This window comes from Pogoniulus pusillus, chromosome 35, assembly GCF_015220805.1.
Source record: "Pogoniulus pusillus isolate bPogPus1 chromosome 35, bPogPus1.pri, whole genome shotgun sequence".
NCBI classification, from domain to species: domain Eukaryota; kingdom Metazoa; phylum Chordata; class Aves; order Piciformes; family Lybiidae; genus Pogoniulus; species Pogoniulus pusillus.
Window position 1 is genome coordinate 8287741 of NC_087298.1, and position 15297 is coordinate 8303037.

At 42.9% G+C, this 15297-nt stretch overlaps 1 protein-coding gene across 3 annotated transcripts in view; it reads left to right on the top strand.

Annotated features, from left to right (window-relative positions):
* The window catches only part of NR6A1 (nuclear receptor subfamily 6 group A member 1), an 89318-nt gene that overhangs the window by 7124 nt on the left and 66897 nt on the right, over positions 1-15297 (top strand). For 2 of the 3 annotated variants that reach the window (XM_064171118.1, XM_064171119.1), the window contains exons 2-3: positions 4571-4612; positions 11155-11211. In XM_064171118.1, the coding sequence (XP_064027188.1) occupies positions 4571-4612; positions 11155-11211 (99 nt within the window). The remainder of the gene's footprint in view (positions 1-4570; positions 4613-11154; positions 11212-15297) is intronic. The other variant, XM_064171120.1, reaches the window with a different exon arrangement.

Genomic DNA, 15297 nt, shown 5'->3' on the forward strand with positions numbered 1-15297 from the left:
TGCTGTGCCTGCTGCTCCTCCAGGCACGGCTAGAGCATGGCTAGGGAGGGCAGAGGCTTCTCTGGGTCCCCAGAGCCTGGGGACAGATGAGCAGGACCCCAAGCCTGACTTGAACCATGGACAGGCTATTCTGATAGACACTGCCTGTGGGGCTGGGGGGGAAGGACCAGCTGTCTCTGTGCTGTCTTTGTGGAAAAGATGAATCAAGATTTCGGTCAAACATTAAGTCCATTTCCTGGCACATCTTCTGTAAACTATTTTAGGAGTAAATGTTCAGTGCATCTTACACCTGCTGAGGAGGAGCATTTCTAACCCTTAAAACTGGAAAAATGCTGCATCATAAATACTCCTGACTTGTTTTTAAGTTTTTCACATCTCAGTGTTTAATACCCAACTTTAAGTGACAGCCTGTGGTGGTTTACTGGGTGTGGCAAGTCTTGGAGTGTGTGGGTGCAGCTGGCTGGTGCCAGAGGTGAGCCAGCAAGTCCTTCTGTGATTGCCTCAGGTATTTAACATGGTGCATGTGTCTAACAGTTGATAGAGAATAAAACTAAGCCACTGAATAAGATTCAGCTGCTCCAAAATGCTGAGGACAATCTTAAAATCCCAGCTATTAAAAGCTTTGAAATGACCTTGAATCTAAAGTTGTCTTGAAGTAAATTTATGACCATTCTCTTTTGCAGAGAGGTTAGGGACAACGATGTACTGTGCTGTTTGGTGTGCATGTTGCAGTGGATGAACACTGAAAATCAGCATGAATCAGAATGTGCAGAGGCACAGAATGGCTGTGTGCAGTAGCTGCAAGTACTTCTCTAAAAAAGTAAAATGGTCTATATGCAGAAATAACCAGAGAGTAGAACTGAATGCTCACTCCTAACTACTGGAAATTTGATTTTTTTTTTTCTTTTGAGGGCTTACTGTAATGGCTTACCCTACTGAATTATCCAGCTGGCTTTCTCATAGTCAGTGAAGATACAGATTCACTTGTTCTGAACAGTTTCAGCTCTACTGTCATGAGAAAATCCTGAGGCCTGTGGCTCTGTTCTAGCTCTGCAGCTTTCTTATGGAGCTGGGGATGGTTTTCAATTCTTTTTTTTTCAGTTCAGCAGATCTCAAATGATGTTGAAACCCTCTCCCTTAGACTTTTTGAGCTTTTAGAGTAGAGCCTTGCATAGCAGAAATTTTGAAACTGTCTTACAAAGTTGTTGGATTTGTCAGTAAGGAGGGTAACTCCCTGTAGCTCACAACCTGCCAGGAGTAAGCATATATTGCTCTTGCTCTTTTATCTAGGAGCTTTATATCCACCTCAGTTGATGTGGAACTGACTTGACCATGCTGGAAGCTCCTGCTGCAGTTGTCTCTGGGCTCACCTTACGCAGCTTCTCCACAACACCAGGACCATGCCAGAGCCATTCTCATCTTACTCAGACCACTACTTGTCTGGTCACACTGGGATTATTTTTTCTATAGTAGAGTAAGATGTTCTCAGGCTTGGACACGGTTTGTGGTTGGGGTGGGAGTGCAGAAGGCTCGTGCTCGAATGACAAACCTTACCCCACACTGCTGGCCAAGCAGAACATGGCCATCTGTGAAACATGACAGTGATGAACAGCAGGGAGTGCCTCAGGGGGGGGGGACTCTTATTCTGATTTTTAGACTAATTAATTTCTAATTAACATATGAAGTGAGAACTCAAGAGTCTCTGGTTTCTAAGTATGAAGATGTCAAACACTGTTGAGACAGTTACCAGAAAAATAATTTCAGAACAATCGTGGCCTGTGATGGACTTTTGCCCTTCAGAGCCTTGCAAAGGGAGTGCAGCAGTTGTCCACTTCACTCTGAGCTTGAGAAGTGCTGCAGGAGCAGTGAGTGGGGAGGCTCAATCACTGCTGGAAGCTGGCAGAGCTGCGGAGTACTTACCCACCTCTTTGGGTCTTATCTTTTCATTAATTCAGAGGAGATGTCTGAATTGAAACTCTGCCAGTTGTCTACAGCAACTTTTCTGTTTCTTGTTTAAAGCTGAGTGCTGTCAAGAAAGCAAGCAGGACTTGAATGTTCTTCAGGGTGAATGCTCAGTAGTTAATTGGCATGCCTGTGTTTTGTCCTCCCTCAGCTGGTTGATCTGATGGCCTTGTAGAGAGGGAGCAGCCCTAATGGTAGCAGAGTGATGGCTTCTCAAGAATGGCTGTGCCATGTGGATGCTGCAGCACCCACCTGCAGAGCAACAGGAGCACAAACCCTTCACATGTCTTGTCACAGGGATTAAAAATTAAGCTGCATTTTTAAAAGCATCTTAAGACTTGTTATGGCTGTAATCATCTGAAGTGCACACTCTCTGCACTGAGGCTTTGCAGATGGGCTTGATACAGGTCAGGTAGCTGGAAGGCTCATGTGGAATCCCAGTAGGTGCAGTGAAGTCCTGAATCTCCTCCCTCACCCACACACAGGACCAGCATCAGCTTGAATTGCCTCTCAAATTTTGCTTGACCACTTATAATTAGACCATTGAAGTCATTGGCTTTGCAGTGTTTGTTCTGTGCTTTAGCACACCAAGGCCTTCAGGAGAGTGCAGGCATCTTATCACGAGTGGTATCTCCTCAGCTTCAGTGATGATTTGTCTTTCAAGTGGCTCACTGAAGTGCATACACTCCAGCTTTGGACCTTGCTGTGATCTCTTGGTGTGAGCACAGGCTGCTGCTTGCTGGTGGGTGGTAGCTGCATAGTGGGGCTGTTGATGTCAGGCAGGCCTGGGGAGATGGCTGAAGGGTGACAGTACAGAGTGTGGGGAGGCATGGGCAGAGGCAATGCTCAGCCTGCTTGTGAGCAAGGTCTCACTTTTCTGAAGTCAGTGGGGAACAAATTCTGTGCATGTACAAGGGATACTGATATGCTGCACATCTACAGCTGTCAGTACAGTGACAGATCATTTACTGATGAGTTCATTCCTTTGGACTGCATTAAAAACAATGAATGGTAAATCACAGCCACTGATTATTTGCCCTGGTTTTGAAAAAAAGGCAGAAAATGCTGATCTTTGAACAGTTTTGTTTGCTCACCTAGTGGATTACTCAGCTTCAAAAGGAAGAAGAGATTTCCCTTAGCAATGTATGTTACAATTTCAGAATTACAAAACTTGTAATAGCATCTTGAGGTTAAAAAAGCAAAACATGAACTCCTGCATTATTTTTATGAAGTTAAACTACAACTCAGGTTTCAGTGTGCTCCTTAGAGCAAGAGTCTATTAAATACTCTCAAAAACTATTTTCCCATTGAGAAGAATGGGAGCATCCTTCTTTTAAGATGCAGCTATTTTCCCCATGTTTGAAGTAATTTTCTAATACAAGTAAAGACAAACATCCACAAATATCCAAATGTTAGGAACGATGTTTCTATCCCAAAGAATATTCTCTAGCTGACAAACAGGTTCCGAGGTGCATTTCAAGATGCTTAGATGTGTTACCACAATTAAAAGCTAAGAGATGTACCATCCTGCAAAATGAGATTATAGTAGTAGACAGATGTGGCTGGAATAAGCCCCAAAGAGAAAGGGAAGGGTTTCTACAATTAGAAGCAGCAGGAGCTAATGCGGTTTGCAAACACTGTAGACAGTGGGCAGAGAGGTAGGTGGGGGGAGAATCAAATTTCCTTTGATTCTTGCCTGTATGTAATCCCCATCCCTGGGAGGCCAAATGCTTAATGTAAGCTTTTCACTCCAACCAGCCCCAAGATACTGGTATTGGCAGGGCTGAAATAAGTACTCAATGAGACTGGAAGGCTGTAGGTCACTGAATTTCGTGAGTGAGATGCTTGTATATAACATACTGCATAGCAAGCATGGTGGTCATGGTGAGCTGTGACTGATTGGCTCCACGGCACTGAAAAGCTGCAGTGTTTCAGCCACTTCTCTATCCAGGGTCAGTTTAGGATGTGTGCTGCTATCTGACAGGACCTCAGATGAGTCGTGATGTGTGGTGCTATCCTGATCTACCACGGAGCAGATGCCTGCTCTCGCTGTGGTCTCACCCTGGTCACTGGGTGTCCCACAGGCATGGGATACTCTTGGGTTCATCCTGCTGCCACTAAAGGGCAGGGCATTTTTTGTAGCATGAGCCACAAAATGCTTTCAGGTGGCCTGTAGGAAACACCTTGCAAAAATGAAAAAGCAACAACCTTGGCTACACCTCAACATTAAGCTTATTCTTTGTTTTGGTCCTTGTGATGTGCAGTGAGAGCTGTAGCTGGTGGTTGATTTATACAATGCAGAACCTATCACTTCTAAACCAGGTCTCTTCCATGTGTTGAACTGTAAGGCTTGTAGGTTGAAGTGCAGAATGCCAACATTTCTCTGAAGGGTATTTGTTGCAACCCAACCATCTCATTTCATAATTGAGCATTACAGAAATGTGCTGTACCCAGGCAGTTGTGCAGCTTTTTCCTTCTAATGCTGTTTTAATGTTGATTATACATTCAAGTGGTTGATTGGGATGATTCAGTCTTTCTGTGTGTGTGGGGTAACAATGAGGAAACTTGTTTCAACATGTGGTGCTTACACCTATTTTTCACGTTCTAGGATTCTGTCGAGATCCTCCCACAGAGCACGATCCATCCACTAGTAAGTACTAGTTAGTCTTCTCATCTCCAGGCTAGAGCAGCAAGCCAGGCCCTAGCAGGCACTGGCAGTGTGCAGCTGAGTTCATTAGAGTTAGAAGCTGTAACATTATCTTCACTAATTAAAATTTGAAGATAAATGCTCTTAAATTAACCTTGAGGTTAGGGGGAAAGCTGTTTTCAGACTCCTTACATGCCAGTGCTTCTCCAGGATCCCAGTTTGTTAGTGCTATCCATGCACTAGTTGCTGCATTAAAATCCATGTTACCTGCTTTGTGATTAAAAGGTCCATTTACAGTAGTGCTGCTGGCCTGACTGGTTGGTGTCTGGAAGCACTCACCTCTGGAAACACTGGCTGATTTGCAACGTGATTTCTGGCACGTTCTGCACGCTGTTATTAGTAGATGAGTATTAATTTGGGTTGATGTTAACATTTAAAGTACCAGTGGCATCTCTAGTCTTGTGTGATCTAAGCTAATTCTATTACCCAGTGATGCCATTACATTATTTTGTAGGCTTCTCTGTCCTCAAGTCAGGTTAAAGTGCTTTTTAGAAACAGATGAGCCTTGTGAAGAAGGGAAATGCTGTGATAACTGAATGTGAACATAATGTGGTACTGATGATCTGTCTCAATGCCTTGAAGTCCAGCTTCTGGGAATTTAGTATTAAAAACATGAATGTTGGTTCTGAATAAAATGCTTTGTAAGGAAATGTCACAAGAGGTTGTAAAACATTTCATAATTGATCTGTGGAGAAAGATTAATACAAATGTCAACTTGAAGGCAAGGAAATTGTTTTAGGAGGAGACGTTTTTAGGCTTGATAAGGGTAGCTTCAGTTCCCTGTGAATGAATACTAATTGCACCTCCTGGAGCTCTTCTGATGGCTTTAGTCACAATAAGTGACTGTCACTTTCCATTTAGGACATGCCTGGAGGCTTTCTTCATCACACTTACTTTATAGGAAGCTTTGTTTCTTGACAGTGTACCAGATTTTCCCTTTTCATAGCCTAGAAGTCTGAAATGAAATACTAAATTTATAGGAATTCTCTCTGAGGAACAAGTTGGCCAAGAGCAGCCCTAATGAACCTGGCTGTTACCAAGTGGTGGCTCTGGGAGCACTTCCAGCTGCTGGCCCTGGTTTACAGAAGGGCCTGCTGATTGTCCCAGAGAAGCAGCAGTGCTCAGCTGGCCAGAAGGGCACTGTGCTCTGCTTCAGAAAATCCAGGCAGCTTCTGGAAATCCAGCCCAGGATGTGGGGTAAAGCTGATACCACAGCAACATGCAACTCTTTTCTGCTTTGATTTTTGTGTCTCAGGAGGCATTTCAGGAATCCTGTGACTTTCGATGGCATCAATAAATCAGATGCCATGCTGACAGAATTTTACTGGAATGTAAACAGGCATTTAAAATCCCAGCCTGCATAGTGTTTACTGAGGAATAAGGTGCGGGTATAGCCTTCCCAGGGAACGTGAAACTGAATGTTTCAGTTCTGTTGGTAAGCAGGCACTGTGATTGCTTTCCATGTTAGTGAAAATATTTAATTATTTATCATGAAATGACCTTACTTCCTACTCCTCTCTCTCCAAACAGGGTTTTGAGTGTTGAGATGAGCCAAGAAGCTCTACTCAATGTAGGGGAAAGGGGAGGAATGTCTCTGTATAGTAAAATTTAGCTGATAAGGGATAATGAATCACCTTTAACTCTGCTCTGCTAAGTAGTAGTTGATCTGGGGAGCTGCAGGCTGGTCAGGCTCATCTCTCCCTGGGAAGAGCACTGAGCAAATCCTCTAGGATGTTTCCGGGCATTTGAAGGACAGGAGGGTAATTGGGAACATTAACTATGGATTTGCCAAGGGGAGATTCTGCCTGGGCAACCTCATTCCTTGTGTGACAAAATGACAGGATCCCTGAATGAGGAGAGGACAATTCTGTCATTAACCTCAAGCAAGGCTTTTGACTTGGCTACAAGGCAAATGTAGGTGAAAAATTTAACTGTGCTATCTGGTTCAAAGGGTAGCAGTCAAGAGTTCAAATACTAACTGGTGGCCAGTTACTCTGATTGTCCTGAGGAGTCAATATTAGGACCAATACTATTTAGCAGTTTCATCAACCATCTGGATGCTGAGATAGAGTTCAGAGTATGCTCATTAGACTTGCAAATAACATCAGATTGATACTTTGGAGGACACAGCTGCTCTTCAGAAGGACCTCAATAACCTGAAGGGTTGATTGAAACTTCAAAGTTAAACAGACAAACACCAAGTCCTGCATCTGGAATGTAATCACCACATAAAACACTCCAGTCTGGAGTGCAGCTCTGCAGAAAGGACCTGGAGTTCTGGTGAACCTCATGACTGAGGCAGCTGTGCTGGTGGTGGGCAAGCCCACTGGAAGACTGCTGAGATGGCTGGGGGTTGGAAGGCATGACAAGTGTGGGCAGGCTGAGGGAATTGCATTTGTTTAGCTTGGAGTAGAGGCTAAGTGGGGATTAACTGGCAGCCTCCCAGTTCTTTAAAAGTGGCTGTAGGAAAAATGGAGCCAGGCTCTTCAAAGGTACATGGCAAAAGGCCAATACAATGGCCATGAGTTGCAACAAAGGAAATTCCCACTGGGCATTTTGGAGAGGGAGATAAAAGCTTAGTAGAAGTAAGGCAGCACTGAACAGGTGTCCAGAGAGGCCATGGACCCTCTATCCTTGGAAGCATGCTTGAGTGAATGGACCCCAGACCAAGCTGATCCAACCTTGAAACTAGGTTTGCTTCCAGTGCAAGGTTCATCTGGATGAGCTCTGGAAATGCCTTCCATCCTGAATTATTCAGTGGTAACAGAAGTGTAATTCTATTGCAAGTTCCTAGGAATGCTGTCATCTCTTACCTGAAGTTCAGATGCCTCGTTCAGCTTTTGGAGGGAGAAAGCTATAATCCTGTTACATTATCTGCATTTCATTTTTAGCATATGCGTTTCAGAGTTTCTAACTGAAGTGTTTTCCAACTTACTGAGATTTTACTATGCAAATGTCCTTCTGTTTGCAACCCCAGAAGCACTGCTGTGTTTTTACCATGTGTGTGATTGATCTTCAGCAGGCCAGCAGCTGGTCAGAAGCAGTGGAAGATGATGCAACTCATTGAATCAGAATGTTCTGCTTATTCTGATCTCGGATGTCCCTCTGTGTGTGTGTGTTCAGGGTACCATGTTTTACCTCCTGTACTCTTCCTGTATGTATGATGATGATCCCCTTTGGGGAAGGGAGTACCAAAACTCATGCACTGTTATCTTCAGAGTCCAATGCTATGTCACAGGTTCAAGCTAAGTTCATTTCTAGGAGTAGCCCATATACCCCTTCAATTAGCATAAACAGGGACAAGGGCAGTCAGAGGTCAAGAGAAGTTCAAAATAGTGTAACCTCTTTTTGGTACTGTTCCCAAATGTTCCTAATCCTGGAAAGTTCTCCAAGCTGTCCTTGCTGTTGTTTACGTGACAATTGTAAAAAGTCAAAGAACAAGGCCTGTCTTGATGCCAGGGAAGTTAGAAATCGAGGGGCTGAGAATAGGTGGCATTGTTGCTTAAAACAGAAGAAATAATTGATTTATGTTAGGGTGGCCAATTAGGTTGTAAAGTGAAAAACTCTTAAAGAAACCCTGTGGCTTCAAGGGAGCTTTTTGCTCTGATTTCTGCTCAGCAAGTAGGGGTACCCCAATAAAGGTCATCAGCTCCATGAGCTAAATTATTAATTCCTTTCATGCCACTCAGGGATTGTAAAGAGTATATAATACAAGAAAACAATTGGCACTGTTCACTCACTGGGCAGAGGAGAGGTCAGAGGGTAAATAGTTGTATTGGCAGCAGCTGTTCTTCATAGCAGAGCAGACTTTTGTCCTTTTCATCTTTAGAGTTCCCAAAATCTTAGCTGGTTGTTAATCCATATCTCCTTTCCTAGCCGAATTGTTTTTAGGTGTTTGAGTTGCATATAATTGTGAAGACAAAGGGCAGGAGGAGTGGCAATGGATAAGAGAACAAAACCAAGGTTGCTGTGTTTCATAAAGAGTGGTTTGAAATGTTTAATACTGATTTACATGGATGAGGGAGAGTTCAAAATCCACCTACCCAAATGAGGTGGTAGGATAAGTACTTGTTACACTTTGTACTTCAAAAAATGGTGTCATTTTGAGTAACAGGTTGTAAATACCCATCTGCCAGTAGCACAGGAACAGAAGTGTTGAGGTGTTGCTGCTATTCTGATACCATAGCCTTGCCACACTCCACATCCACATGGTCTGAGCCCTCAGCCAGCTGCTGGACACAGCATTGTGTGGGTTACAGCAGCACCTGACAGGACACTGAGGCATTTTGAGTAACTTCAAACTTGAACAACCAGACAGCTGTGACCATAGAGCTAGCCTTGGCGAACATCTTGGATACAGCAGTTAAAAAAATGTCAAGCATGCACTGAAGTTACCTTTTCCAAGTATAGCCTGGACATACTGCTACACTTGTGGTGGTTACAGCTTTTAGCATGGTGTTACAGTGAGCAATCCAAACTGAGACTGAAAACCATACACTGGCTATCTTTAAATGCTTACCACTCAGAGATTTCTCTTCAGAAGGCACATGCACTATTGAGTTGCTTTTTGAATGATACTCGATAAACTATTCCAGATGTTTGCAGGTGTAGCTTACTATCCTGAGTGATTGTTACTCACACAATGGCTTCTCAAGTGGTACAGACCACTGCTGGCTGCTCACTCTGAGCTGCTCTGTGCCATCTGGCTGGTGTGTCGGGCAGTTGACCTCTTTTTGCAACAGAGCAGCAGGTAACCTTTAAATGGCCATCTGCTAATCTGTTACTTCAACCTTTCTGAAAGCTGAGTTGTGCTCAATACCAATATTTACATGGGCTGAATTTTACCACTCTCAGAAGAACAAAAGTAACTTTAATGCTGCACTTTTGGGGTTAGTTTGGCTGTATGTGAAAGCAAACATGGTTTTGAAGAGGGGAAAAAATACAAAACTCTTTCCAGGTATCCAAAACTGTTATACTGCATGTGAAGAGTCTTTTTTAACTTTACCTATTGACTATTTCAGAGGGTTAGCAATTTCTGGTTTAGGGAGACTGTGGTATTAAGGTGGGAAACAGGAAGATGCAGAGTATTTTTTTCCCCTCTAAGCACAGCAGAGACCTGTAAGGTGTACTCAAGGGTGACTGCTGGATATGCTGCAGTGAGCATGTAGCATGCTACAGTTTTCTGAACACTGATGCAAGATCTGCAAGGAAGAGCCAAGTGAGATTATAAAGTGATGTTTAGATGTTCTAGGCAGTAAATGTCTATGAACAGGGCTGGAACCCAGGGCATTCCTGAATAAATCTGCCACCGTGGCTGCTTTTGTTGGTGGCTGGTACTTAATGTGTTAAACTCAGGCTGCTCACTTTGTGTAGCAACACTGAGTGTGCGTCCAAGTCAGGCGCCTGCTAGGTGTAGCAAAAAAGCATGGCAGGAGGATTAAATGAATGTGAGATTGTGCTGCCTGCTCCTCACATTCTGTAAAAATGGTCTGCTGAAGTGTTTACATTTGTTTGTGGTTTGCCTAATTACAGCAGAACTTTGCACTTTTCAGTGTAAACAGTGGTCTTCAGGGAACTGCCTGAATAAATGGGAATTAGAAGAATGTGAAACAGGATTTGGACTGACAACAGACCCAGGCTGTGAATTGAAGTTATGCTTCTGGGACTGCATTCTGTGGTTAGGAACATAAACTTGCAGTATGCATTTATTGGGTATTAAATCTGAGTGAGATTTATAGACTATGTAATTGTGATATCCACTAGCATCAAAATGATGGAGACAGATTTGTTTCACATGAGTGTTTGTGGTGATGTGCTCAGAGTGAATGTATTTTTTTTTTTTTGGGAGAGAGATCAAGCCACAAAGAATTCCTTTGTTTCACTTAAGTTGAAACTAAGTCTGTTACTGAAAGATAGTTCTTTCCTGGTTTGCGTTCTGGTAAGGTGAACCCCTCCCAAAATGCAGAGGGCATCTGGCATTTGTTTCAGGTCTTTCATTAGCCTTTTGAAGTGTCTCTTCTTTAAAAATACTAGTTTCTGATACTGCTCCAGATCAAGTGAAAGAATTTGCATGCCTTTGGATCTCTCTTCTTATCAGGAAACTTTGGAAGGTGCACTGGACACAGATGGGAGATCATCCTGTCCCTTCATTTTACAGTTATGTTCTACTTATATCCAATTTAAAGCTGGTATAATTCCAGGTTTAGTTGTGCTAGAAATTGTTCTGCATTGACACTCTCAAACCATTGGAAGTTACAGATTACAAGGGACTGCTCAGGAAAGCAGATCTGCAGGTAATGTGCACGACAAAAATCTTAAGAGGGAAGGATAACACTGTTAAAAATTAACTGTTTCTCAAAGCAGCTTCCTCAGGTGATCAAAGACATGCAAATTCAATTGGAATGTAAATTAAAGCTTTCCAAATTAAAGCCTCCTTGGTAACATGCACATCACAACTTTTTTCTCATTTCTGCTTTTCCCATTAGCTACAGATGTGGAGCAGATGAGCTCTTCTCCTGTCCTTCCTATGAACTCCATGGGCAGTAAGTACCTCTTTTCTTGCCACATGTGATGAGGTGGAATTTCTCATTCTGAGATAATCCATAGATATGAATTAAAGCTTCATGGTATAGACTTTGGGAAAGCTAGGGGAAGTGGGGATTCCCATAAGTGAGTTGATCAGCTCTTTCTCACAGTAGCATAGACTAGGTCTGTACATCACCATTTACACCAGCACAATGTAGACTGCATAAACCTCTTGGCACTGGAGATTCATCAGTGAAAGCTGTTAGTAGATGACTATTGGTGATTTGAACCTGAGGTGCTGGTAAACTATGTTGGCAGAGTGACTGTTGGAAGGGTATCAGTATCCATAGCCTGGGATTTCTCATAAAACTGAATGCAGATGGAAATCCTCTTCAATTTCACTGTAATTCTGGGCCCGTAACTTCTCCAGACCGTGCAAATCGGAGGCAGCGAACAGCTAAAATCTGCGTTCAGACTCTCTCAACGCTCCATCTAGTGGTACTTGATGTGTCGAGGGACCACACGCCTTTTGCCGGTTACAATCCACTAGATGGCAATGAGGCCTTGGCAGTGGTGGAAGGAGCAGCCCTAAAATCAGAACTATTGTGCTCACAATAGTGCTGAGCTCCCTGCAACTTTTTGTCTCTTTTTTTTTGGGGGGGGGAGTTTCTGGATTTTAAAAACATGTGGCAGACTACTGACAGCTCATGTGGAAAATAACTCAGGTGTTCAGAGTTGCCAAAACCCTTCCACCTGTGACATTGTGCTGATGGACTTGCACTTCTGTTGGGAAACCCTGAACTGTAGTTCCTCTCCAGTGAGAACTGTAGCTCCTTTTTATAATGAGAAGTTGTGTGGAATTATATATTAACAGGGTCAGAGCTGTAAGTGAGGTGTTATTTGTGTTGATTAATGGACCACTTTTGTAGGCAGCTAGTGAGGATTCCATGTAGCTGATTGCTTTTGCATGAAACAGGTAATTTCACTTGCATGTGTAGAATAACTGAAGTTGCTGTTTAATAGAGGTATCAAACCATATTGCCTAATATTGAACCTTTGTAGCCTGACATAGCTTAGATTTCCTTCATTCAGGTCTCCTGTGCATTAAAAGGTGCTAAACAAACTAAATTTTCCAGTGGTGTCACACTGAAAGGTTATTTGGCTAATGCTAAAAGCAAGGCTGTCTAACATGAACTGAATGACTCTTTTTACCCTTATATAATTGTATATTATTGCTGGTTTGAATTTTTCTAGCTACAGCTTTCACCTGTTACCTTTTCCTAAACTGAAAAATGCTTGTCAAAGTTCTGTTCCCTATGAAGATCAACTTTTGATAAACTAAATAAACTGAACTCCTTGAGTTGTTCTGATGTCTTCCTGTCTTTTGATCAAGCTGTCATTGCTGGTGGGCAGGCTGAGCTGCAGCAGCTGGGCAATGGCCGTGCTGGTGGGCTGCTGGGCAGGCAGCTGTGCAGCAGCGTCCTCCTAGCACACAGCGAGCTGAGCTGTCATTGGCCTGCCGGAGCTCAGGGGGTTGACAGATGAGCCTCAACAATTCATGCTAGGGCAGTTCTGAGACCTCTCCAACCTCAGCTGTCCAGCCTCTGTAGTAGCAGCACTGAATGTGCTGGTGCTCAGCATCATCCTGATGTGTTCAGCTTGGCTAAGGTCTGGGGCAGGCGGTTCTGTGGGGTGATCTCTGGTAGGGAGCGAACAGTTGGTGCCACAAACATTTAAAACTTCCCAAGCATGGATTTTGAAAAATTCTGAACATGTCTGCTAACCTGCCTGCCCCAGTAAGTGTGTGGGTTTTTTTTACTTGCTGTCATTACCAAACAGGATTAAAGCAAAAATATTGAGGATTTCCACAACTGAAAACTGCATTCTTAGGCTTATTTGTGCATCCCAAGCATTTGAGATCTGTAGAGCGTTTTGGCTAATCCTTTGGCTTGTCATGCATTAGCAGACAGGGAGGTGACTCTTTTACTGTAGCTTTTCCTCTTTGAAATGAATTAGTCAAAGTAATTGTAGTGAATCATCTTCACAATTTCTTGCAGTAAAGATGAACTTCTCTGTTGGAGCTTTTGTATTTTGAATTCTTCTACAGGTCTATGTGGGGAAAATCAATAAACCCTTTTGTTGTGTGGCTAGAGAGGGATTTTAGAGCTAAGAGGGGGAAAGGTATAAAAAAGCTAGACCTGCAGATTCACAGCACAAATGGTATCAATGCTCCAACTATGGAATTCAAATTAAACCATTTGTGATGTGAATCTGTAGCAGAAGTTAAACCATGTTCAGATTTGCAGTATAAATGAGGAAGATGACTTTGCACAAGTAAAATTCTTTTAAGCAACACTTCACAGCAAAAATACCTAATGCAAGGTATTATTTTTAATGCACTTACAGACTTGTACAGAAATGCACCTGACAATTGTTGATCAGGTTTTTCTGTTAAGACAAAGCTTTTTGTAAAATACTCATCATGGAAGCACAATCTCTTGATGTTGGCAAGTGACAGGAAGGACTAAGTCTGTGCTGAGGATGGATTGTGATTATTTTTGTTAATATAATGTATTAATGTATTATAATGCACACCACCACCTCAGCAAACAAACAGATTCATGAGGGTCCAATGCATGGAATGAATGTCTGGGGGCCTGGAGGGTAGGATCTTGCACTGCTGCAGAATTTCATTAGAATATCAAATTGAAGGAGTGCTTATTCTCTCAAAAGGTACCTGAAATGCTTTGTACAGTTAGCATGCCTCAAAGGTGTTTGTGTCCTGTTAGTGCCTAATTTTCTACAAGGAATATTTTATCCAGAATTTAATGTTCTGAGATGTTTAACTGCACTGTGGCTGTCAGGTGGCAAAGAGCTCCCATGCTTGTGAAGAAGCTGAATGGTGTGTCCTGAATTACTTCAGTAAGACAATGGCAGAGCCATAGACCTGCCTTGCCCTGTTATTGGTAGGCAGAATCTCTTTTAACACTTCTTCAGTAAAGAGTCTCAGTTGCTTTTCTTGCCAGAAAGATGCCTCAAGCTGTGTGAGAGCAGTCTCTTAGCTAGCTGGTCCGCAGTTTGCATTCATTGATCAGTGAGTTGATAGAAATAAAAACCCACCGACAGCAATGAATGTTGATTGCAGCCATTAGATGTTAAAGATGTGCTGCACTGTTCCTTCAGCCCACTCCAGTGTTACTGTTTTCAGGTGGATTAGTTGGTGGTACAGCCTTTGTGACTTCAGGACACACAACTGTTTCTGGGCTTGGTGACTTCTGCAAAGTTTTCACAGGCACAGCAGCAGAAAAAGTCAATTACCTTTTTCAGTAAAGGTGTTTTGTTTTGCTTGGTTATTCCACTTTATATTACAAATTCTTGTGGTCAGGAGTATGTTTTGTAGTTTATATGGTTCTTGACTCTGTAACCCAAAGGCTTGCAAGTAGCACATTCACTGAACTTTCCTCCCAATTCTTGCATTAAATTATTTTCCAAAAGTTCCCAAGAAGCACATTGCCCTCTGAGGCCTCATCCCAGAAGCACTCACTTTAGACCAGTTATCATGAAAGACATTCTGCTTAAATGCATTACCGTGTCCTCACTGAGACATGTTTGGTTATCAGAAGAACCACTATGCAGTCATGCTACTGAGGTATCCACTGCCAGGTGGTTTGATTTGTTTGTTTTGAGATGCTGAACTTCTGCATGGCTCAAGACATTTCAGACCTTTATGGCAGACTGAGCCACACTGTGACAAAGACCTGTTCTGATGCTTCAATGCCACTAGGACATATGACGCAAGCATATAAAGGTGCAAGGCACACGTGAAGGGGAGCCTGAGCTTCCTCTGGTTCTGAGACGGATATCTATCTGAAATGCTGTCCATCTGTGACCATATACAGAAGTAAAGTGGTACATGTTACAAAATGTCTTCTAGAGCAGCCCAAGACAACATCCCCTGGTATGTTTTCATTCTTCTTTTATGTGTCCCACAGTCCCTGTGGGGACAAAAGAACTGTCTGCACCCTTGTGAAGGCATGTGCTGCTAGAGCCTGCTGAGCGCTCCTACATCTAAGCACCCAAGAGTCCCATGTAGGTACTGTGGA